The sequence below is a fragment of the Epinephelus moara genome, chromosome 16 (genome assembly GCF_006386435.1).
Source record: "Epinephelus moara isolate mb chromosome 16, YSFRI_EMoa_1.0, whole genome shotgun sequence".
In the NCBI taxonomy this organism is placed as follows: Eukaryota; Metazoa; Chordata; class Actinopteri; order Perciformes; family Serranidae; genus Epinephelus; species Epinephelus moara.
In genome coordinates this window covers 13,730,295-13,754,053 of record NC_065521.1, presented here as the reverse complement: position 1 = coordinate 13,754,053, position 23,759 = coordinate 13,730,295, and the positions used below count along the sequence as shown (strand labels likewise).

General features: G+C 40.6%; 1 protein-coding gene across 1 annotated transcript in view; it reads right to left on the bottom strand.

Moving 5' to 3' along the window:
* Positions 1 to 23,759, bottom strand: part of LOC126402426 (plexin-A1-like) — a 354,576-nt gene that overhangs the window by 88,295 nt on the left and 242,522 nt on the right. The window contains exons 11-12 of the mRNA XM_050064404.1: positions 8,157 to 8,253; positions 1,303 to 1,526 (exon numbers count right to left, since the gene is read on the bottom strand). Of these exons, the coding sequence (XP_049920361.1) occupies positions 1,303 to 1,526; positions 8,157 to 8,253 (321 nt within the window). The remainder of the gene's footprint in view (positions 1 to 1,302; positions 1,527 to 8,156; positions 8,254 to 23,759) is intronic.

Below are 23,759 nucleotides of genomic sequence, written 5' to 3'. Positions count from 1 at the left end.
TCTAAACACATCAATGCACAGAGAGACAGTGACATACAAGAGTGAACATACCTAAAAGACAGTTCAAAAAAGACCCAAACCAAAACAAACCTCTACGTGCCTCCGTCTCCAGAGTACCAGTTTGATGTAACAGTGAGTAATAATACCATTTCTGTGCCAAGGGCAGGCACAAGGTCCCAACAAGTGTGTGTTTTAATAGCAACACATTAAAATGGAGCAGCTTTCATTCTGGGTTCAGGACACGTAGGGCTTTCGTGACCACAGGGGCTTCGACAAAGAGAGCTGACGCAACGTCCTATCAAGGTTTACCAGCCTTGGATCTCCGCAGGTGACTTTACACTCTTCAAGAGTTGACGAGATTATGATGTGGTGCTCAAAGAAGCCGCGCTGCTTTTCTTTGCAGGTGATTTTAGAACTCCAACATTGGAGGGAATTTTGATTAAAGAAGTTTCTTTTGGTTGTTGCCGACTGTGGATCTTGCATGTTTTTACGTTTCTTTCCTACCAGTGGTGACATTCATGAGTAACTCTGTCTCAAATTGGGTTGCCTTGGCTTTGCAGTGTCAAAAGTATATCCTACATGGACACAATACATTTTAAAATGTCTAATACATTACATTTATGTTAAAATTTCTAAACAAAAACCAACCAACCCATAGCAAAGAACTGAAATAGCGGTGTTTTTCTTTTTTTTTGGTAACATATGGATCATAAAAAGGAGAAGAGAAAAGCAGGAAAAAGCCACTGATATTTGCAAAATCTGGCATAATATGATTGGTTTTCTACATAATAATAAATAAATCTGTTGCATAGAAGTAGTAAAACAGGCTGCAATTTATGTGACTGTACCTTTAGTTTATATGGAAATGGCACTGATGTATGTGCTGTGTGGCTGGGTTTTGGCTTGTTATATTTTATCTGACCATGGGAAAGAGATCTGAGCCCATTCTGGATTCCATCAACTGCCAGTGTAGCATCATACTCGATGTTTTGAGCACTGGCACATGAAAAATGCTGTCCGCATCATGTGATCTCCTCTACAAGGTTGAACTCTTCTGTGATTTGAAACATGCACTTATTCCACATGAAAAGAAGCCAGCGCTCTCTCCCCATCTACCTGCCAACCAATCCTCATTAACCAGCAGAAAAAGTACTAAAAGTAGCTTAAAAGTGCTCGTTGAATATGCAGTGGGTGGTGGAATCTATGTGCTGTATATGTATCCATACCAAGAAATGTGCACACACGCACACACACACACACACACACACACACACACACACACACACACAAGCACACACTTACCTTAATAATCTTTGGGTGGGTGCAGCGGCTGTTTCCAGAAGTGGCGTGCATCCAGCCTCCGCCTTCAGCCAGCTGCAGCGGGAGGTGGGAATTTCCTCCACTGGTACACTCCTGCCTGAGGGAGCACTTCCTGTCCTGGATGCACCAACCGCATTCAAACCTGGGGTCGGCCTTCAGGCACATACCACAGCTGTCTCGCAACGCTCTGCACTTGTACAGGTGTGCTGGCAGGGAGACAGAGAGAGTGGGAGATTCATCAGTCAACATTCCTCAGTCACAGGGAGAAAAACAGTTTTGTTATGTGACTTGATGTTCACTGTTGACTCTGGACAAAACATGAATTAACACACATGGCAGTGACAGTTACTGACATATGGCCATGCCATTTGTGACGTTAGAAGATTAGCATGCTAGCTAACCAGTTTATGGGAACAGTGTTCAAGGGAACTTGAATTTAGATCAATCAAGCTAGCTAACTAGCTGGCTACCCCAACTGGTTTAGCACTGCTAGTTTTTCACTTTGCAAGAGCACTAGATTTTTTTAGACAAAGATATATTACAGAGAAAGTCACACCTCTGTTTAACACAGAGTTTTTTTTGTCTTTTTTTTTTTTTTTTAGCTTTTCAGATGAAGTTCTTTATAGAATCCCTAAATACAAACTGAAAGCTAGCAGAGCAGAAGTTAATCAAGTGCTGTGGAATGGTAGCTCCCTTCTGTCTTACCTTGTACCCCTTTTTAACGTCCCATTTCCCTTCTCTGCTAGCATTTGTTCACTTTAATTAGCATGTCTGAGCTGGGACACAATATTGGGTTTCCCATCCATGTTTAAACGTAAATTGATTTTAGGTTTTAATTTTTAGGCTTCCTTTGGACAGAGCCAGACTAACTGTTTCTTCGTGCTTCCGTCTTTATGCTAGGCCAAGCTAACTACAGTAGTTGCTAGTGTCATATGTTCTCATAAACTGTATGTTTTCTTACAAAAAGTAAATTTAAAATTCGTACATATCCCACATATTTTGACTTTTTTGATACTGATACTTAATACTCCATTGCTCTTAAAAACTAGGCCCAATGTGTGACCCTGACTCAGGGAATCTTCTGGTTGTTCTGGTTGTTACTTCTAAATTTGATACTGTAATTTGAAGCATTCTCTGGCACAAGGATTTCTTTCAGGATAAATAAAGTTGTATAGAATGGAATTGAACTGTATTGTAATCATGAGCCAGTAATTCTTGTATAACCCACATAGCAGGAGTAAACAAGGAAACAGTCCTGAGTGGTCTAGTAAGGAGGCAGGTTAGGGTGGTGGATGAGTTACAAAACCACAGACTCTCCCACTGAACTTTCCACAGGAGATGTGTATTTGCACCAATGTGAATTTTAAGTGAAGTTTGAGTCATTTTAAGGTATGCCATTCCAATGTTTCTTTTCCTAAACCTAACCTCAGTAACTTTACTGGCCTTAACCTTATCTCTGTAACTTTATGTTAAGGACATAACGTCACGGGTGGGGCACAAATTAATAGGATATCATTGCATTTTCATGGGATATCGTACAAACTGTTCTATGAGGATACGTTGCATATTCAGCTTACTAAAATGGCATAGATCTTCTCGTTTAACTCTCAGGAAGAAAGAAGCACATTTCCCAAATTGCTGAAAAATTGCAGGTAGGCCTAGAGTTGTATTTATCTTGCTGTATAGAAAATTTGTATCATGTGTCAGTTTTTGATTAAAATATATTTTTCTTACATTTCCTGTGGCAGGCTGGGGTAGGATGTTTATTAACTTGATAAAATTTAAATGCATGAACTAGGGTTGCTTTATTGTGGAAACGTAACATTTAGCATACTGCTTGAGAAATATTATTCTGATTAACATAAAGTGCTGTGAGTTATTCATTTGAAAGGAAAGCTCGGGTGGCAAGAAAAAAGTCAAGAAAGTAATCAGGAGTTTGTGTCTTTGAGCTTGAGAGAGAGAGAGAGAGGGAGAACAGCATAAATGAATGTTAATCACCCGCATAACACCTAAAACCTACAGTAGGTGATTATTACCACTACGAGGCTGTGACGATGAGAAAATAACTGTTTCCGCAGATAAACAGAGGGAGAAAAAAAAATGAACAAGCAACCTGGAGGGATATTACAGAAATTAATTCAACAGGTAATGTCTGCTAATGCCAATAGGGAATTGATAATTTGTTGTGTAAAAAACCATTCCCTCAACTCTGCAGAGTGGAAAAAGTCATTAAAAGTTAAAAAAAAAAAAAAGGAATAAATAAATAGATAAATAAATAATTAAAACCTCAAACACCTGAGAAGAGAGGAGAGGGAGATGAAAGGCAGTAAGAAGGAGGGGGAGGATAAATTTTAGCTGCGCTTGTTAACAAAACAGCAACACGAATTGTTATGAATTTTAAGATGGTGAGGCCCCGCGAGGCCGAGAGAATCAGAGAAACAGATAGAGTCAGAGAGAGTGAGAGAGGTTGAGAGAAAAAAGACGAAAAGAGATCCGAAACAAAAGAGAATCTATGTAAGTGGAGGAAAAAAGCAAACACAAATAGAGGAGAGGAAGTCACATGTAAACGAGAGAGGTAAAAGAGTACAGGTAAATGGATAGTTTTTTGTTTGTTGTTTGTTTTGGTACCATTTGTCATCTGTTAATCTTTATCATAATTATCTCTACAATGCTAAAGGTTTGTTTGCTGTCACACCAGTTAAACAGATTTGAAATGAACTGAAGTGGAAAAACAGCAACAGTATTAAAAAAAAAAAAAAAAAGCAGTAGAGCATGGAAGAATCTCCTCCTCCTCCTTCTCCTCCTCCTCCTCCTCCTCCTCCACAGCAGACAGACGGCGGCTGGACTTCAAAGCGAGCTTCTTTTGCATCCATCTGCCCGCCTCGGCCCTCCGCTCGGGCCTAATCTGATTAGCCACGGCTCAGCTTAAAAGTAGCGCAACGCTAATTAATCTGAACCAAATGAATGATTTAATTAACATTAACATCTCCACTTTACACCGGGGCAAAGCTGGGCCAGCGCCGAGCGGCTCGGCCTCAGACGGATAATACAGCTCCAATTCAGAGAGAAAAAGACAGGGATGGAGCTGAGAGGGATTAATAGAGGATGGAGAGAAAAAGGAGGAGAAGGTCTTTATGAGATTTGTATGAGTGAGGACACTTTTATAATGCATGTTTTTAAGGAGTTTTAGACCTTTAACACTCAGCATTGCATTGAACACAAAATCATAATAGGTATTGTGTGAGGCTTTAGCACAATCATTTATCTATGGGGGGTTGATAGGATTGTTAATTCAAACTTATTAATCATCCATAACCTATCCAGCTGTTTCAGTCTTTGGCTTATTGTGAGGAACACACCACCGGCTTTGGGTGTTGCCTGCATAAATTCTCTGCCACCTAGAAAGTCAAGTTGCAAGCACTGCTTACTCATAGTCAGAACAACAGGGACAAACTTGTCAAGTTCTCACACAAGCGCCACTAAGATCATTGGATTTCACACCCCCAAATTGTCAGCGTCATTGCTGTCACATGCAAAGCACTCACTGTGGCACATCCCTGGCGTCTGTTTCAAGAGTTAGCTGGATAACTCTGCGGTAAAACAGCACTCATATCTGGAGCATGGACTGATGTCACAATACCTGTTATAGGTTTTATTATTCAAATAACTAAAATCCTGCTTTTTGGTCCAAGCTTCTAAACTGCGAAAATTGATCTTTAAGACTCATTTATTAGATATGGAGACAGAGACGAGCGGCACCTTCTGTCTTTACTCTGTAGTCATTTCATCAGTAACTGTGCATGTTGTCTGAAAACTTAGGGATACGGACATAACGGAGCAGTGCCACCGGACAACATTGACAAACATTTAATGGCCTCAATAAAGTCAAAGCCTGGCTGTTTCCAGGAACACAAGTGTTAATTTTGAAAGTTACAATGCTGACACTTGAAATATTTAAGTTTGCTACAATGTGACATCTCCAGTCTCTCTTTCTTCATCTGTTTTATATCCCATACATCTCAAGAGCTCAAACTAGACACTGCACGTTCCTGGGTCCTCTGCAATGCATCTGTGTGACAGTGTGACATTGATCGAATGAAAGGTGGATGCGAAAATCAAAGGATAGTCAGACAGGCAGACAGAAATTCTTTCCATTTTAGGTAGATATCACATTGGCAGATTAAATTCACTCTCAGCTAACGTTTGGTTTTCATATTATAAATAAGTGATCATGTTAACAAGGAAAAAGTTGTATCTTCTCTGTGGTCAGTCATTGCTTTACTTTAACTAGACATTCAGTCAGTTTCGCAGGCTCACAATGACAGCACTAAATGTCTTACAGGTATATCGTTTCACACAGTCAACATTTTATTGAAGCATCTTCGCACGCTATTTCTTTCCATTTAGAACTAAACACAGTATTGTAAAGTATTAGACGAATACAAAAAATCTGACCTGAGTATGGTGCTAGATGAAAAGTCAGCAGGTTACCAAAGTCAATATGATCCATCCTCTGGGAAACATGTCTGTACAAACTTCTTTGGGAAACATTAAACAGTTTGTGAGGTATTTTAGTCTGGACCAAAGAGGTGAACTAACATTGCCATCCATACAGCCACACCACTGAGCATGGCTACAATGATAGATTGTTACTTTTGAGTTCTAGTAGGTGTTTATATTCATGGGAAAGGGGCAATCATGAAGTTATATGGACTGACATGGACTCCTTTAGGACAATTTGGAGGACCATCACCCTGAATCATCAGCACTGCATGGTGCAGCGGAAGAGAAGTTAACAGGTAATTGCTGGGATTTACTTGGAAGCAGACTGAGACCAAGCAATCTCTGTCAAGTTGTCTGAAGCTCAAGTTGGAATAACAACTTTCAAACCAGTGTGAAAATGCCACCAGAGTTGGTCTCAAAGCATTTGGTATAAAAGCACCTTCCGTAACTTATCCACATGAAGCACTTACAATTGAAACCAAACTTTCCACCAGTCCGAACGGAAATCTCCCTGCATCATTTGGTAATTTTGGATAGAACATGATTAACTGCTGATGACGTCATTTTGGCATTTCAAAGGAAGAGCACACAATTTTTCTATAAGCTGTTTTTTTTCTTTTTAAAGTAAAGTATTCATTATTTTATTATGTTTATACAGCCTAGTGAGTATGAGTGTGTGTTTATTTGTTTTATGTAACATTATATAATCTAGCTCAAAGTTTGTCTCAAAACTGTGTGTGTGTGTGTGTGTGTGTGTAAAATTCAAATCCAAAAGCTTAGAACTGAGATCCACAAATGCTTTTTCAATCCATTAATAAAATGTGGATTCACAAATGCCTATTTAAATGTTTTAAATATTAGAAAGATATTCACAAATGCTTTTCATTTATTTCTAAATTAATTTACGTATTTACATATATTTTTTAACAGTTTTCTGAGTTTCTAAATCTTTTTATATTTGTGGAAGGAGTTTTATATAACAGATGACACATTTACACACGGATTGTCGATCTGTTTACAGATTGTGTGTGAAGATGACTATGCTAACATAAATTAAACGGACTTACAAATAAACAACTGTCCTTTTTCTAATAAAAGTAGTATAAACAGTAGTAAATATATTTATTGATTAATGTTTGAGGCTAAAATGCTAAATATTGAATTCTTTTTTATCAAATATAAGCCTGCATTACTCTGTTGAGTACTTACCTGATTAGGAAAAGTCATCCTAACCTATTCCAAAGGACAGTATAGGATGCATCTACTTGATTGCACCAGAATATGTTTATTCATTTTGGTGTGGCAGCTAAAATATTCCTCAGCACATGCTAAACTGAGGATATTTAATCCCACAGAGCGGATCTTTCCAAACAGACACACTGAAAATATTAAAGGGGTACATTTTAAACAAAATAACACAGGCAGAAGAATTAGGCCATGACTGATAAGCAACTAATTTCCAAGCAATCTGCAAAAAGAACCGCGTCTGACATTTATCAAAATGAGGTCAGATAGAACACAAAGGAAGTTAGATTAAAACGTGCATGTGTGTCATCTACTGACTGAATTGAATGGTGAATAGAATTAAAAAAAAACAAAAAAACCAGAAGGGAATATAGTAGCAAGGGTTAGTTAATCTGACTCTAGACATGCAAATTCAGAGCAAAAGACTGTACGACACACTTGAGAGCAAGACTTATATTATCTTGTGTAATGGGACGTCTAAAATCATTAGCTTTCACCACCCAATATATTACACTTGATAAAGAATTTGGAATTGGTAATTGTTTTCCACTTCATGCACAAATAGCGATTAAAAATAATAAATGCCATCCCTCCATGTCGCTCTCTGTTTTTCTTTATCAATTCCTTTATTCTCATCTACCCCCCGCCATTACATGCTGCATTTATCAACCTGTCATCCACCCATCGCTCTTCCCCTTCATCCTGTCTTCTGCCTATTGGTTTCACCATTTGTTTATCTTCCTCTCTAACATCCATCCCTATTAATTTCTTTGTTGGATGTTTGTTTGTTATCATCTCCATCCATCAATCACTCCTTCTGCCTCTCTTTTATCCCCAAGACAAGAATAGTGTTTTCCCAAACGGATGGTACACTTTCACCTTTCTCCCTGATGGCTGTCAAAAATGAAATTACAGATTTTTCATTGAGGGGAAAAAAGCTGCACGACATTGTTGCTTTGCAGAAAATCATTTCAGACAGATAAACAAGCGGGGCCGATTAACATTTTTCTGCCAAGCAACAATGCTCCACCAAAATGAGAGTCGAGCGAAGGGACAGTTACACTGAGAGAGAGAGAAAAAAGACCTACCTTGAATGTTGAATGGGTTGTCAATGACGAAGTTGCCATTCCACACCACGGAGAGGTCGACTGGTAGGTCACTGATGTCACTGCCCTCGTAGTCATACTGAGACAGACGGAGAAATAGAGAGACAAGGCGTGTGTGAGAAATTGTTGATTTATAATGGATTCAATGCAAATTGGGAATTGTACGAGATACTGTTTCATTTGCATAGCCATTCGCCCCGGCTTGTTCATAGCAGACAGCGATACAGCCCGAGCATGCACACATGCATAAATCCATATTCACCAAAACAGACATATTTCATAAATACACATGGTGAAATAACAGATGGGTTACAGCTGAATGGGCAGGGAAGGATGGAGACAGGAATGGGAAGGGAAGAGAGGAGATGAGGTAGGATGGAGGGGGAGAAGAGGAGCGAAGAAGAAGGGGAGGAGGTGGAGGAGAGGTGGTCAGAGAGGTGAAAGCAGACAGAAATCAGACAGTGGTAGACGTGTCAGAGGACCTTATTCATTTACGCATGAGCTAAGTGGTGGGATGAGGGTAAGGGAGAGATAAGATGCGGAGCAGTGTAAAGTGAAATTGGCATTTCCAATTTGCTCCCTGACACACTGGATTTGATAGACGGGACTCGACCATCCCATATGGGCAATGGGGCCTGAGACAGACACACACACACACACACACACTTATGATACAGTCAGAAACTTTTCTCCACTCTACTCTGATTCACTACCATGACTCAAATACCAATCACATAACAAGAGTGAATAACATGCTTAATGATGTTATTCTGTGTGTTGTTTATGGCAGACTTTGAAGTTGGGCAGTTGTTAGTCAAACAAACCACATTAAACAAACAAACAAAAAACATTAATTTGCTTTGACCATCTATGTATAAAGAGAACTGGATACAGCATTGGCAACAAGGCACCTTTTATTCCTACGAAAGTTGGTCAGTGGTGCATAAAGCCAAAACAAAATTCAATTTTCGGGTATAAAATTACCCAGATTTTCGAGCTATGTGTAGCTGCAGCCACACACTCCCCTACAAAGTGTGCCCACCAAGACAAACTCAACAACACAACTGTTATTGGAACCCTGCAAAAAGACAACATTGTAGTGAATAAATATGATGCCAAATGTATCAATAATAAACGTAATATTTAGTTACACATGAAGATGTGATTGACCTTGTAAGTAACAAGATGTTAGCCTTACCCTTACCCATACCTTAACCTCTCTTTAACCTTTCACTTCATAGCTAGTTAAATGCTAACTTAGCATTTTCTTCAAGGCTTCCACTTCCAGACCAAGGAGCGAAGGGGGCTGATCATGGACGTTTAGGTACGGTGGGCGAGTCATGTACAGTAGCTGGTGGGCGGGTGACGTAGCCGCAGCTATACCTACTCCCGATGTTGTGCATCCATTGGCCCAAAGAGCAAGGTTGCTAGCATTTCCTTTAACCCCGCCTCTCAACGACTGTGCCTCAAGCTCACTCACATGATCAATGACAATTCATAATAACTCTGGATCAGGCTGATAGTGAATTTTACAACTTTTAGGACATAATTATTTTTCAGTAAGGGCTATTAAAGTGTTTTTATTAGGAAGTTGATGTGCATAAAAAATATATATCTCTTTCACAATGTATGTCAATGGGAAAATGTCTTATGGGCCCACTGACATCATGTGAGGAAATAAGAAGTTGTTATTACACCGTCTGGCCACTACGTCGAATTTGAAGCGCTGCTCCTGGGGGCCTGCCATTAACATAATTGTTTTCTGGATTATGTTTTGGCAACTTTTTTTTTTATTTTTTTTTTAAAATTCATTAACTGTGATGACCTTGGATTACAAAGTCATTAAGAGGAAAGTAAATCTGAGCACAGGAGCACAGGAATTCAACACTGGAGCTCTCATGTGAGCATCTTCTGATCTGGCAATGTAGGACAACATTGTTTGTTGTCTTGTGTCATCCAAAACACATATTTTAATTCATCTGGATGAACATCACTGATGTGCCACTTTTTGGGTGAAGATTCGCATGATGTTTAAGCGGCCAAAACTAATTTACAGCTTTAACACTGAGTGAGTCCAACCAGATTTTTCTGATGTCTGAACAAGCATCTGCTTCAGTGGGACACCGTTATTTTGGTTACTGTGACACTTAACAAACTTAAGGTTAGGGTAAGAGAAATACTGTGATTTTAGTCAAATATTGAATGAGTCTACATGTCCTGTCTCAGGCTTCAAATCAGCATTGTATATTTTACCAGGACCATGATCTTTCCCTAACCAAGTGCTCTGAGTTGCATTTGATTCATAGATACTCTGACATCATTTGGTTTACACTACGTCATCCAAACCCATCCTGAGGTACAAAGTGCCCACAGTCCTTTACCTGACTAAAAGCTTTATAGCAGTAGCATTAATCTTTATCACTTCTTTTGCAAGGCTGTAGCACAGATTTGCAGACATAGAAACTGTAAAGCTGGGTGCTAATAGAGTAAAAGGGTGGGCCTCCTTAAAAATAATGAACTGCATGGGCTGCCTATATACTAGCAAAGTAGATAAGCTACATTTAAACCTTTATCAAAGCAAAACCTGGTGTTCTTTAGATCAGTAATGCGTTCAGTTCATCCCACAGCCTTGAGGAGAAGGCAAAGAAATAAAGCGAGGAATGGAAGACGAAGAGGAACATAAACACGAGGATAGAGAGGAAAAAGGAGACATTGTAAGCAGCCACTGAAGGAGGAATGTGGGATGTCTGGATCTCTTGAGACAGTTAAGAAGCTGAGAGGATTGAAACCATTGAAACCACAGGATTCTGGGAGGTCAGCAGCTCCAGAGCACAGGGATTCAACCCAAACACCCTTTTGCCACAAAGAAAAAGCTGATTGGTCTTATTCCCTTCCCACTAGTTCAGTATGACCCTGATCCATCACACATGAGGTAGGCTGTTGACTTTATTAGCATCGTGATTACGTCCCACTGTTTAAAGGCTTGTGTATGGCAGCCTCCAGCCCCAGTAAAACCACAGGACCTACACACACACACATACCCACATACTCCTCTCTCTGCGGCGTGGCCCCCATTAAACTTTAAGGGTTTCGACTTGTCTGCCGTCACCAAAACACTGGGCGAGCTTGTTCTCTTGTCAGTCCCTGCCCACCCTGCTGCCCGCCACATCATGCTTTATTCATACTGTCACATGGTTTAAAACGCCGACACAAACCACACTGTGACACTGCGACACCGTGCCACCCAGTCACACTGAGCATCACCCGCTGTCTAACTCGCTTCCTGCGGACACTTTGAAGTAAAAAGACAAGTTTTAGGCCAATTTACTGTTGAAAATAAGGAAAAGATAAGGAAAAAATTCAGGAGAGGAGAAGCAGCAGAGGGAGATACAAGTAGCAGACGAGGGATTTTAGGAGAAAAGACAAGTTAAGCTAAAACCTCTTTAGAACTGAGCCACCACTTAAACCGCAGGTGTCACATGGAACTTTAAAGTTTCAAACTTTCCAAAAGATCCAAATTGCATCTTGTAGGTTTTTTCATTATAAAAAAAGAGACGTAACAAGACAAAGATACTGCAGCTAACATGCTTACAGTCACAATGTTTATATTCTGATGTTATGTGTACCATGTTGAGCATCTTAGTTTTTCATGTTAGCATGCTAACGTTTGCAAATAAGCACTAAACACAAGGTACAGCTGAGGCTGATGGGAGTCACATAAGTTTTGCATGTATCAAACGGTGTGATGCTCAGCCCAATAGTGGTCAACACATTTTACTCAAAGACAAAAAAAGCCAACCCCATGGCCACAAGAAAAGTCAGGGGATCACTAAAGTCAGTCACTTCTTCATCTGGGACCATGAACGTGTACCAAATTTTGTGTATTTCAATGGATCCAACAATCACTGAGCTATTTTGGTGTGGACTAAAGTGGTGGATCAACGGATCAACTGATCAACTAAACTTGCCATCTATAGCCATGCTGTGAGTGTAGCTAAAACCTTATCAAAAAAAATACTGACGCTACATAAGGGGGACATTCAGTTGAGCATCTCTTTAAGATCACACTTTAATAATGCATCATACTGGTCTTGTCAGTGACCAGTTATTGCTCCACTCTGACCTCAGAAATTCTCATTTAATGAAATTTAGAAGTACGGGCTTCCAGGTCTCATAGAAATATATGAAATGGCCATGACCTCTTAATATCGCATTATGTAGTGCCAGCATGTAATGTGTTAAAATATGTGCTGGCACTATAGAAACAATGACTATCAAAAGTCAATCTGGATCCTTTGTCATGGTGGACACATGTCATGGTGGTTAACGTTATAATCTAATTGGTAGAAAAAAAGAGAAAGTCTGTATAGGGCGGTGGTCGATTGGTGTATGGGTTTAACATAACACTGGACTTTCACCCAGGAGCTCGCTATTCCTGTCCCATCTTAAACTAAAAGTAAACATTTGCTTATTTAAATTATATGTACTTATGTTCTTTACGTAGTTCACTTTACCACATACTTTACACTTTACACACATACTTTAGAGCTGTAAGTAAAAAACTTGGTTATTTTACCAGAGGCCACAGTCTTTTTCTAAACCTAACCAAGAAGTCTTGGTACCGAAACTCAACCATGCTGCCACCACATAACTGAACACTTTACGAGCCACCACCACGTAAAACGGTGTTAAGAGGTCAGGGTCATTCCATGAATCATGTTCACTCATCCACAAAAGCTTCCCCTGAAGTTCTTATCAACAGTGTCGTGCTATCTTCTCTGGGGATCTTTTCAATGGAAGTACGCTTTAAGTCTTTTGATGGACAGAAGTCTAATTTTGGAACAAAGCTCTACGTTTCTGTCTCAGCTAGACAATCACCTTTTGAAAAATGACAGATACTCAGACATCATGATTAGAACTGTGGCATGAAAGTATATCTAATTATGGAACATTACCTCAACTTGAACCTGTCTTTACCAGACGGCAACATTTTAAATGATCTGTGTTTGAATATTGAGTGATGACTATCTCAGTCTGTGATGCTTCGAGGGGAGGAGTGAGGAAAGTAAAAGTGCTTAAATACATTTAATACAGTGTAGTGAGTACTAACAAGACAAATATTAAAATATCTTGTTTCAGAACTTAAATTGCCACAGGAAACAAGGCATATTTATCTCACCATGATGGCAGAATGTTTCACTTGTTTGGCTGTTTATAGCTTGTTTCAAATGACATGTCACCATTTCATGTAAATGATGTGGAGGTGGTGACAGCTGTAGCAAACTCTTAAACACTAAAGTCTGTAATTTTTTTCCCCTGCGTTTCCCTCAGCAGATAGTTACTGTACATCAGATGGTGTGGTCTGCTCATTTACAGCCTTTACCCTTGAGAATTTATCTGGCCATGTGTGTGTGAAAGTAAATATGATTACACTGTACTCTACCTGATGTGTCTCTGGAGCTCCAGAAGGAAACTGGGAGGGCATTCAACTAATATACTGACATGTGATGAGTTGTAATTTAACTGTAGCTAACAAGGACACATTTCCAAAGATGATGTCATATGTCTAACCATGAAAATAATTAAAAAAAAAAAAAAAAAAAAAAAATCATTCGAAATTCCTGTTTCCCCAAAAGTAGCCAAAATATCTTACTTTTTTTGACTCAGATCTGAGAGTGAGGAGCGCAAATCCTGTGGAACCTGATTTTTTCAATTCTGATATGAAAAAATGTCTTTTGGTCCTTAACCAGATGGCAGATGGTCTGAATTTTTTGCAGTGCAACCTTTGTGTGAGCAGTCATATCAGAATTCTTGCCACTTTTACGTCACCCTACATTGACATTCATCACAGTTCTGCACTGGCGGGAATCAACCTGTGAATACAAACATGGAAGACAGCTGCGATGGACAGCCCTTGACATCCTGAAATTTGGATGAAATCTGTTTCAGTGAAGCTGTTCACGTTGCGATCCCACCTCTTTTGGATCTGACTGTGCATCCACACACATCTGTATATATGTAGCAGCTCTAGTTCTGCAACAAGCTACGATTAAAAATCAGTCTCTTTCTCGTCATCCTTGTTGTTGTCTGCTTACGAATTTGCTGGCTCCCAATGCACATCAACTCATCAATGAAAATGTAAACGCTGACTGCCGTAGCCTCCATGTTTACCTCTGTATGACAGCGTGCTACATTTTTGTTATTGCTCTTTTGCAGGTCAGTTGGGGACCAGAATCCTGAGTCTAATAGCAGCCACATGTAAAAATCAACGTGAAGAGCCAACCAAAAAAAAAAAAATCAGATCGGAGCAATTGTAACTGAGCACTAAGGCTTACAATGTGAACGTAGCCTTTGACTCACCGGCTGAAAGCATTTAGAAACTTCACGTTAAATCATCTTATTTTTAAAACTCTAGACTGAATGAGAAACTGTTGCTATCTTTTGTTTTGTGATTTATTATCCATGCTCATGTTTTCCACATTCTCTGCATTTAATTGTTGTTGTCTCTCAGCCATCCCACTCTGGGTTACCCCTTTGGCCCCCATGTAGGATTTCTTCCATACTAGACATTCCTCTGGTCTACTGGTGATTAGATGTTAGGATTTTGTCCTGCTGGCCTGCAGTTTAATTGATTACAGCTATGCACATGTGTGTGATTGGTTATTGCTTCAACCTCAAAAAACAGTCAATTTCGGGTTGACATATTTCCACTTGGGTGATTTTTGTTAAACATATTGAACAGCTATTGACTATCGCCATGTCACTGACACTTGGTACAGCTTTGATCTAAAAGTGGTGGCACCAATGCTGTTAAAAAACTCTGCATCGGTGGAACCCTGTGGGTAAAAGTTGCTCGCCCCCTACTGAGCGGCCTCTCTGCTAGCCTGCTGTCCTGACTTCCCTCCCCTGAGCGCCCGGAGCTGCTGGAGATGAGTAATCAGACTCATTACTGAAGCCTCTGGCCAGCTCCTCCATGTCACTGCATGTAATTAATCTACCTGAGCCAACTCATAGTGTAGGCCCCTCTAGGGAAGAGAGAGGCGAGGAGAGGAGAGGAGAGGAGAGGAGAGGAGAGGAGAAAAAGAGGAGGGCACAGTGGAGGAAAGTTGGGTGGATGCAAGTGGAGGACAGCAAAGGAGCAGATAAGTGGAAAGTGAGAGAGGTGAATTAGGAAAGGAGGTGAGGAGATTAGGGCAAGGAGGGAAAAGAGGAGAGGCGATGAGAGCTGGTAAGGGATGACAACATAAGGAAAGGACTGTTAATAGAAAGAGGGAGAGAAGAGCAAGCGGGACATAAAAGAGTAGAGGACAGTGGAAGGAAGAACAGTTTAAAACGGGGAGGAGATAAGGTAGGACAGAGACACAGAGCTAGGAAGGAGGGGCAATGAGAGGGGACAAGGGAGAGAGGGAGGCGAGGTGACACGAGGAGAAAAAAGGACAGGGAGGGGAGGAGGTGTAAAAACTACAAGGTGAGCACAAAGCCGTCCCTGGCCTCATTACAGTAACACACCAGCCTGGCTCAGGTTCATTCGTTATCTGCTCCTGCACTCGTTTATTCTCTCGCTACATGAATCGTCTCCATGGATTGCATGTCCCCATGGATTGTATGAATAGATATGGCTTGTGTGTGTGTGTGTGTGTGTGTGTGTGTGTGTGCATGCTTGAGCGTTTGAAAACTGCCGATGTTAACAAAACAGAGCAGCTGGCTTGTGAGGGGGGGTGAAGGTAGAAAAACTGAGACTGTGTGTGCATATGTGTGCGCGTCCATGCGCAGGTCACCCTCATGTAATTAGTCATGTTGACGGATACCTGAGTGTGTGTTAAAAATATACTGCTAGCATACACATACACACACACAAGTCCCCCATTTCAGTTCAGTTCAATTCATTTCAGTTCAACAGAATTTTGCTTAGAATTCTCTTCTTTTTGTTTTCACATTGAATAAAAAAGTTACAGTTCAAATAATTGATCACAATGTAAATGATAATTCTTCACATCTCACCTTAAACTTTAATTTTGCTTTTCCATGCACTTCGTTTCAGTCGCTCTCCTCTGCTCTTGCCTCTTTCTCAGTTACATCAGTAAGGAGTGTGTGCTTTTAGCTGTTATTTGTCCTCACTGACTTCCTGTAATACGATCATAAAAGAACATGTGCATGCAAGTGAGGTATATACTGCGTGCATGTGTCTGTGCAACTAATTAGCAATAGCAAATGCATTTTCTACGAAACGCAATGCTGCCCTGATTGCATTTTCACCAACATCACCAGGAGACCTTCAGATTGAAAATATGTGCAACTGCCAACAGACTGTATTTGTTCTCCTACAATATGAGCTCATAGAAACTGAAGCATGATAAAAGTTTATAATAGACGACTCAAAGTGCTTGGTTAAGGTTCGAGAAAGCTGTTATCTCAGTTAGATGTTAAAAAGTGTCTTCAGACTGGAAGCCTGCAGTATGCATTGATATTTTTTATATTTAACTAAATCTCCATCTTTTCTTAACATTAATTAAGTTTTTTATAGCCCATATCTACAACATCAGACCACAATCCCCAGCTTCTTGTGTCGTAATCTCGAACTTGTACACCAAACCATCCCCCCAAACACCCTCCCTACAATGAGCAGGAAGCAAAATGAATTTTCTCTTCTGGTCATTTGCATAAATTTGAACAGTGGACAGTTTATGCAGTTGCCCCAAACAGTCAATGTAGTAACTAAATGTTAGCTGTCAGCTGGCTAGAAACGGACATGCCGACTGAGTGTACGGGACTAGCAGCAGTCTCAGGGCCTCAAAAATGAAGCCAACAGCAAAGTACCAAAAATTGCAGTTCCTCAAATGGCCACTTGACACTGGCTCAAAGAGAAAGTAAATACCCAAAGAACCCCACGTTGTAATGCCCAACTTTAGAGCAGAAATAAACATGTTTACGGCCTGGTACAATAAATGGATTTGGTTTCTGTTGCTAATTTCCCCGTTCATGATTACTGTACATGGGATGAATTTTTATATTACTCAGCCGTAAAATGTTGTTAAGGATTAAAGTTATGCATAATTTATTGTGCAAAATTGTACTATAAGACCCTCTAAGGAATCGGGTATTCATTAGAAAGTACACTTTGCATTGATTGTTTTAAACCTGTTTTTCACAAGTGAAAATTAGCATTAGCATTATCACAGTTAACCCCAGCTGTAAATACACAGACTGTCCTCACAAACTGTTAGTATGTTTTCTGACAAAAAGTAATGCACACAAATTCGTACATATCCTATATATCTTGAAAGGCTGCGATCACGTGACTAGTACGCTGACGGGAGTAAACAAGGAAGCAGGCCTGAGTGGTCTTGTAAGGAGGCAGGCTGGGGTGGTGGATGGGTCACAAAAACTGGGTCTTTTCCACAGGACTTTCCCCTGGACTCGTGTGTTTGGAACCTTGAAGTATGAATGAACTTTGTGTCATTTTAAGGTACATCTTCACCATGTTTCCCTTCCTAAACCTAACCGCAGTAACTGTATGTTAAAGATGTAATGTCAGTCATGGGCCGCTAATTCGTAGGATATCATACGAAATGTTGTACATGCATTTTTCGTAGGATATCATACTAACCATTCCGTGAAAATACATTAAAATAAACCATGCTAACAAAGCTAGCAGCTGGACTTAGGATTATCTCCACCCTGTTGTCCAAATATGGTCACTCCTGGCTACCAAAGTTGGATAGCAACAACCAAAATGCCAATCTCAAGGCTTCAAAATGGGAGTCCACAAACCAATGGGTGACATGACCATGGCTACGCCTATTTTTTTTTTTTTTTTTTTTTTTTTACAGTTAATGTTTTTTGCCTTTGTGTCTTTGTGTGGCAGCTCATCCTCTGACTGAACCCAGAAGTCACCAACTAATTTCACCTCTTGAAAGTTGACTTTGTATGCAATCCTGCTGCCTCTAAAACTCACACTGAGCTCTGTGTGAACACAGTTTAAGAGTATTACTCCAAATGGAACGTACAGTAAGCTACGTACCAATTGCCTTAGCTCCAAAAGTATTTGGCAAAGATCATTATTGACATACCAACTTATTTTGTTGGAGTCAGTGTTGCAGAAAAAGATATGCACTTGTGTACCCTGCCTGTGCCACGCTGTATGTGTGCTACATGTATCATGTTTGTGAAAGTGAGGTCTAGACTTGAGCAAAGTCTAGACCAATTTGTGGACTGTGAACACAAAAACAAACACAGTCTGTCATCCTCCTAAAATTTACTATGCTGCTCACAAGAATGCCAGAATCATGGACTTACAGTGGGAACTTCATTCGCTCAGGTACACACATAGACACACACACACACACACACACACACACACACACACACACGGTGTTTGATAGCCTATGTGTGTCAGTGTAATAAATCATGTAAAGCAGGTTGCTGGTTGTTGCTGATGCTACAGTCTCCGTCTGCTCCACATGATTAGGAAGAGGATCATGTGGAGAATCTCCATATGTCTGCTTCACGTTGGGTTTCCAAACCCCTGGGGAGGACGTGTGTGTATGTGTGTGTTTGTCCATGAAGAAACCAGTAGGTACCCACGCAGCTTGCATGGATCCTATCTGTGTGTGCCTGCGAGCTGTGTGTGTGCGCGCGCCTCAGCATGTGTTTTCCTGTGAACGTCCCAGGGTGCATCCATGCATACTGTGGTCCCTGGTGTATTTGAGTATGCAAGTTCAATGTTTCAGTGTTTGGCGATGGGCTAAATAATGCACAAAGAGACAGAAAGATTGAACGGATGAGTGTTCATCTACTGCTGGCTAATTTTCTCTGTGATTTATTACACTCTACTGTCCCAGTCACAGCCAGCTGTGATACATATACACACACATCCCTACTGAGAATACTGAATACAATGGTAGCAAGTATCCAGGTTCTCAATCATAGATAGATCTTTTGTGTGCTGATCTTCTGTATTAACTCTTTCATTCTCATTTTTTCCAATTAACACAATTATTATTACTCCTAATAACCTACCCAAAAAGGGGAGGCTACAAAAACATTTACACCTGGGCTGTAAGATCATACCAGTGTGCTATAAAGTTTTCGCTTCTTAAAGCTGCACTAATCAATAATTCAGTAATAAAAATGTGTTAAATGACAATGTACAATGTACAAGGGGTCTTTAGATGTGACAAATCTATAGAGATTTATTATCCACCTCTGCAGCTCTCTCAGCTCTGTGGAACATTTTAGTATCTTTTAGCTCATTGTTTTGGATTTAAGGCCCACAATTTTACAATTCTGGTTCATTCTTACTGCTCTCACTGCAGTAGTTATTAATAGTCATTATTTATTTATTTATTTTTTTTTACAGATGCAGGCAGGTGTTTTCAGCAAAAAAAGGTCACTATACACTACCATGGATGTATTAAGAGAACTGGATACAGTGGTTAACATGGGGGCCCATTCATTCTTATGAGAGTTGCTTATAACCCTTTTCCATAAAATTACAAAAAACAAGCATCGACCAACTATCAATGAGAGCATGCTCCTTTTTTTTTTCTCAAGAGTCTTCACTTGACCTCCCCATCCTCTCTTTCCAGCCTGTAGAATATAACACACCCAATGATGTCATCACAGACACTCTTCAGGTCAAGGAAAAGGGTTCCTACAGGTTGCTACTTTTTGTTTCCAGCTGAGAACCAGTTTAAAGTTACTTAACTAATTTATTTTTGGTCGAACTGGCATGGAACTGCGTGAAATTACGTGATCGGTGATGATCGTGCACTGTGTGGCCCATAGAGCAAGCGCACTAGAGACTTACAGGAGCCAAGCATGGCCAAGTGTGGCTAAACGTCTAACTTCCGAGCCAGTGACTTCTAGTTTAGCACTCCGTTAACTTGAATGGGAATAAAATTATTTAATCATGCGGCTCATCTAGATGAAATGTTAGTGGACTTTATGGATCGAATCCTGGTAGTAAAACAAATCACTTCACTGGGGTTGTGATGTTCAGAAAAATGTATCCACTGATTTACAGATGTCTTATTCCCCATGTAATACAATTGAAAGTCTTTTTGGGCCACGGGGCATCACGTGACAGACCCAGCAGTTGTAATTACACTGTTTGGCCGCCAGAAAATTGGCCTCAAAGCCTGGCACACTTCCTGGGGGACTGTACACTACCTGCCCACACACTCAGACAGAATTAATAACTAAAATAACTGCCTTGCGGTTGTACGTCTATGCGAACCAGCAACGTTGCAGTTGTAAACCCTTGTCTGTCCAAAATGTCCGATGTTTTATTAACTGTTTTATATTGTCATTGACTGCTGACCCCTCACTCCTCTTCATTATCTTCAACACCATGTTGACTGTAAGAGGCATTGGAGGGACAATTCCATGTCTAGAGTGGCTGCGATCAGCTGTTGCAGCCACCTTGCACTCTACTGAATGCACTTCTCTAGTTAGTGTATGTTTCTTAAATTATGGCCAAAAAAATGTTCTGTGAGGTCACAGTTTATCGTTGAATCCAAGTGGACGTTTACACCATATATAAAGAAATTCCCTCGAGGCGTTTCTAAGATATTGTGTTGACGATAATCGGATGTAGGTGCCCGTGGACAGAAAACCCCAAAGCATAATGCTGCTCGTACAGAGGCATAAAAACAAACTATCAATACAGATGAATGCAGCTTTTGAAGCATACTTTTAAAACAGCTTCAGGTATTGCACTTCCATAAACTTGGGGGACAGAGTCTTGGTTATAATGACTTTTAGTCCTTAGGGTCAAGTTCCAAAAACACTTCCCCAAATCCATCTTGGCTGTGTCTTACTTTAGACCCTGCCTAAAAACCTATTCTTTAAAAGTCCACACCATCCGATTTTGAATTGCAGGGTTTCTGTTAAATATCTGTGGGCTCTAAACCCGAGCCAAGTTAACTTTAATGATGTCAATTTTTCAGACTTTAGAAAATTCCCTCCAGAAATGCTGTGTTTTCACAGGCTGAGCAGCACTCAGTTAATTGAGCATACGGTGTAAAATTGGTAGTGTGTCCCTTTTCTGTATGAAATTCACACAGCAGACTCAAAAGTGGCTTGATTTGTTAATCCATCATAGTGGACAAAAAGTCAGCATTCATTTTTATCAGAGTTGCGCAGGTCATGCAATGCAGACATTTCAAATTGATCTGCAGAATTCAAACTTAGTGTGTTCACTGTGGTTCACAACAAAAATCAAGATTCAACAGTAGATGCTTATATTGTATGGGAATAGGCCTGCAACAGCAAGAAAAACACAGACAATGTCAAACATAGCCAGACATTTAGCTGTGATGTCATACATTCTTCATTGTCTGCTTAAAGGCATCTTGAACAGTAGTTTATAAGATGGGTGCCATGTTCCCAGATCTTACCAACAGGTCTTGAAAGGTGACACACGATGACATTACTATACTTTCCTTACTTCTGTGCTGTACTGTACAACTGAATAGGCATGTCTGAAAACATCGCCCCTGTTGTCCCAACTGTCCTTCCAGCCTCTGTGGTTCTAGTTAATCTCAGCAGTTTCACTTTTGCACGGATCATGATTTTCTTCTCTTTCAGCATCACTTTTTCAAACATGCTCATCTTTTATATTCCACGCATTTTTTCTCTCCATCTGTTTCTACCTCATTTGTTTGTTTCCCAAAGTCTGCTTGCTGAGCTTAGTCTTCTCTTCCTCCCCTCTGTCTTCCTCCATTCTTCCCATTCTCTCTTCCCTCTTTCTACCTCCTCCATCGCACTCTTTGTTGCATCGTCATTGTCTGTTCCTAATTCCCTCACCTCCTCTTTGGCTCTCTCTTTCTTTGTCTTTTTCCCCGTTTTAGCGGTTTGCCAGGCTTGTGTGTGTGCGTCTGTGTTTGTGTGTGTCCGTCACTCTACCACACCACTGCAATTCATCATCATTTTATCTACAGCTCCCTTAATTGGATCCTATCACAGTCCCACCTGACGAGGAGAGAGGAAGGGGGGGTGGAGAGGAGGAGGCTTACTCACTCACAACACTGCATGGATCTGCTCACGTGGGTGCGCGCTCACGCTCACGCTCACACACACACACACACACACACACACACACACACACACACCAGCCCTCTTGGTCTAGCCTAGCTTCATAAACAGCTGCAAAGTTGTATCGAGGCTTGTATATTTGCCACTTTTTTGCACCGAGGAACAAAGAAATGAATGCATGTGCATATGTAAGTGTGTGTGTGCATCCATTCAGTTTGCCAGTGAATTGGAGATTTGCTGAGGAAGGTCTCCGTCCTCCAGCATCAGCAACTCTCAGCAGTAGTACTGGTGTAGTAATGAATGTATTGGAGTGAGTCAAACTGGGTATGGAAACTGCACATGGGTATATTATATCCTGCTGGTGTTTGGTGGTGTGGGAGGCTTTCAGAATAAACTTAAAAAACAACACAGGTTGAACAAAAACAATTAACATACAACTATGGTGTACAAGCAATATGTAGTTTATCTACACAATATTTTTCTTGAAGCACTGAGGCTATTAAGTCACTGATGCAAGCCTGGACTTCCCTTGGTGTCGTAATGCCAAAGGTGAACGGACTAATTCAATAGTAAAAGCTAGAAATCTGTTAGGAAAAGGATTGTGTGTTTAACTTTGTCCAATTTATTCAAATATTCAACTTGATGTACAGCAATTACGTTTTTGCGGCTCACTCTCTATTCAATAGGCTTTCAAGTAGTCAGGTCACTGAGGACAAATCTGACAAAAACCCGTAGTAACAACCCAAAAAGTCAAAATCTGAAAGAACACTCGCTTGCATGAGGCAATTACAGAGACACAAACGACTAAATATGCACAAATTACCTTTCCAAAACACAAAAGAACTGTAGGAGCCATCATAACGATCTGTAAATCAACTTCAATAATGTGCCACAGAAGTACTTTTCGTGTCATTATCCAACATCAGAGGCAGAGCGACTTCCAGGATCACAACGCTGAAGCTCATTCTTTTCCCTTTGTAGGGGAGAAAGTGGATGACTGGGCAGAGTTCAAAAACAGCAAGTGGCCGCAAATCAGCGATGTGTTCCCGAGCCCAGCGGTAATGCGGCAGCCGGCTTAAATGACCCGGAGCCCCTGACAAGTGTGTGACAGGCTGAAGAAAAGGTGGTCGGCGAAGCTGCCAAAGCCACACACTGGCTCCTGCTGCCTTTTAACTGCGAGGACTTGCTATTGGACCTATCACCGTGAGCAAGCGCTGCGACGTGCGGCTCGCATGTTAATCATATGTCTCGTTAAGTAAGTCATAATTGGTGTCGTTAAAATGCCTCCCCTCTGCCTCATGCCCTGATTGGAGCTGAGGAAATTAACATTGCTGAAATGGTCGCTCCCTATTAGTGGTGACAGTTTGACTGAGGGCTAAGAGGCAGGAATGAAGCGTGGGAATGAAGAGAGAGTGGCTTTGCGACAATCAGACCCTGTGGCCATACGCCTCGGTTTCAAGTCTCTGCCACACCAGTCTATTAATGCTGGTCTCTGTGTCTCGCACTGCAGCTAACCAGCTGGAAAGCCTGCGAATGGTTAAACCAGGA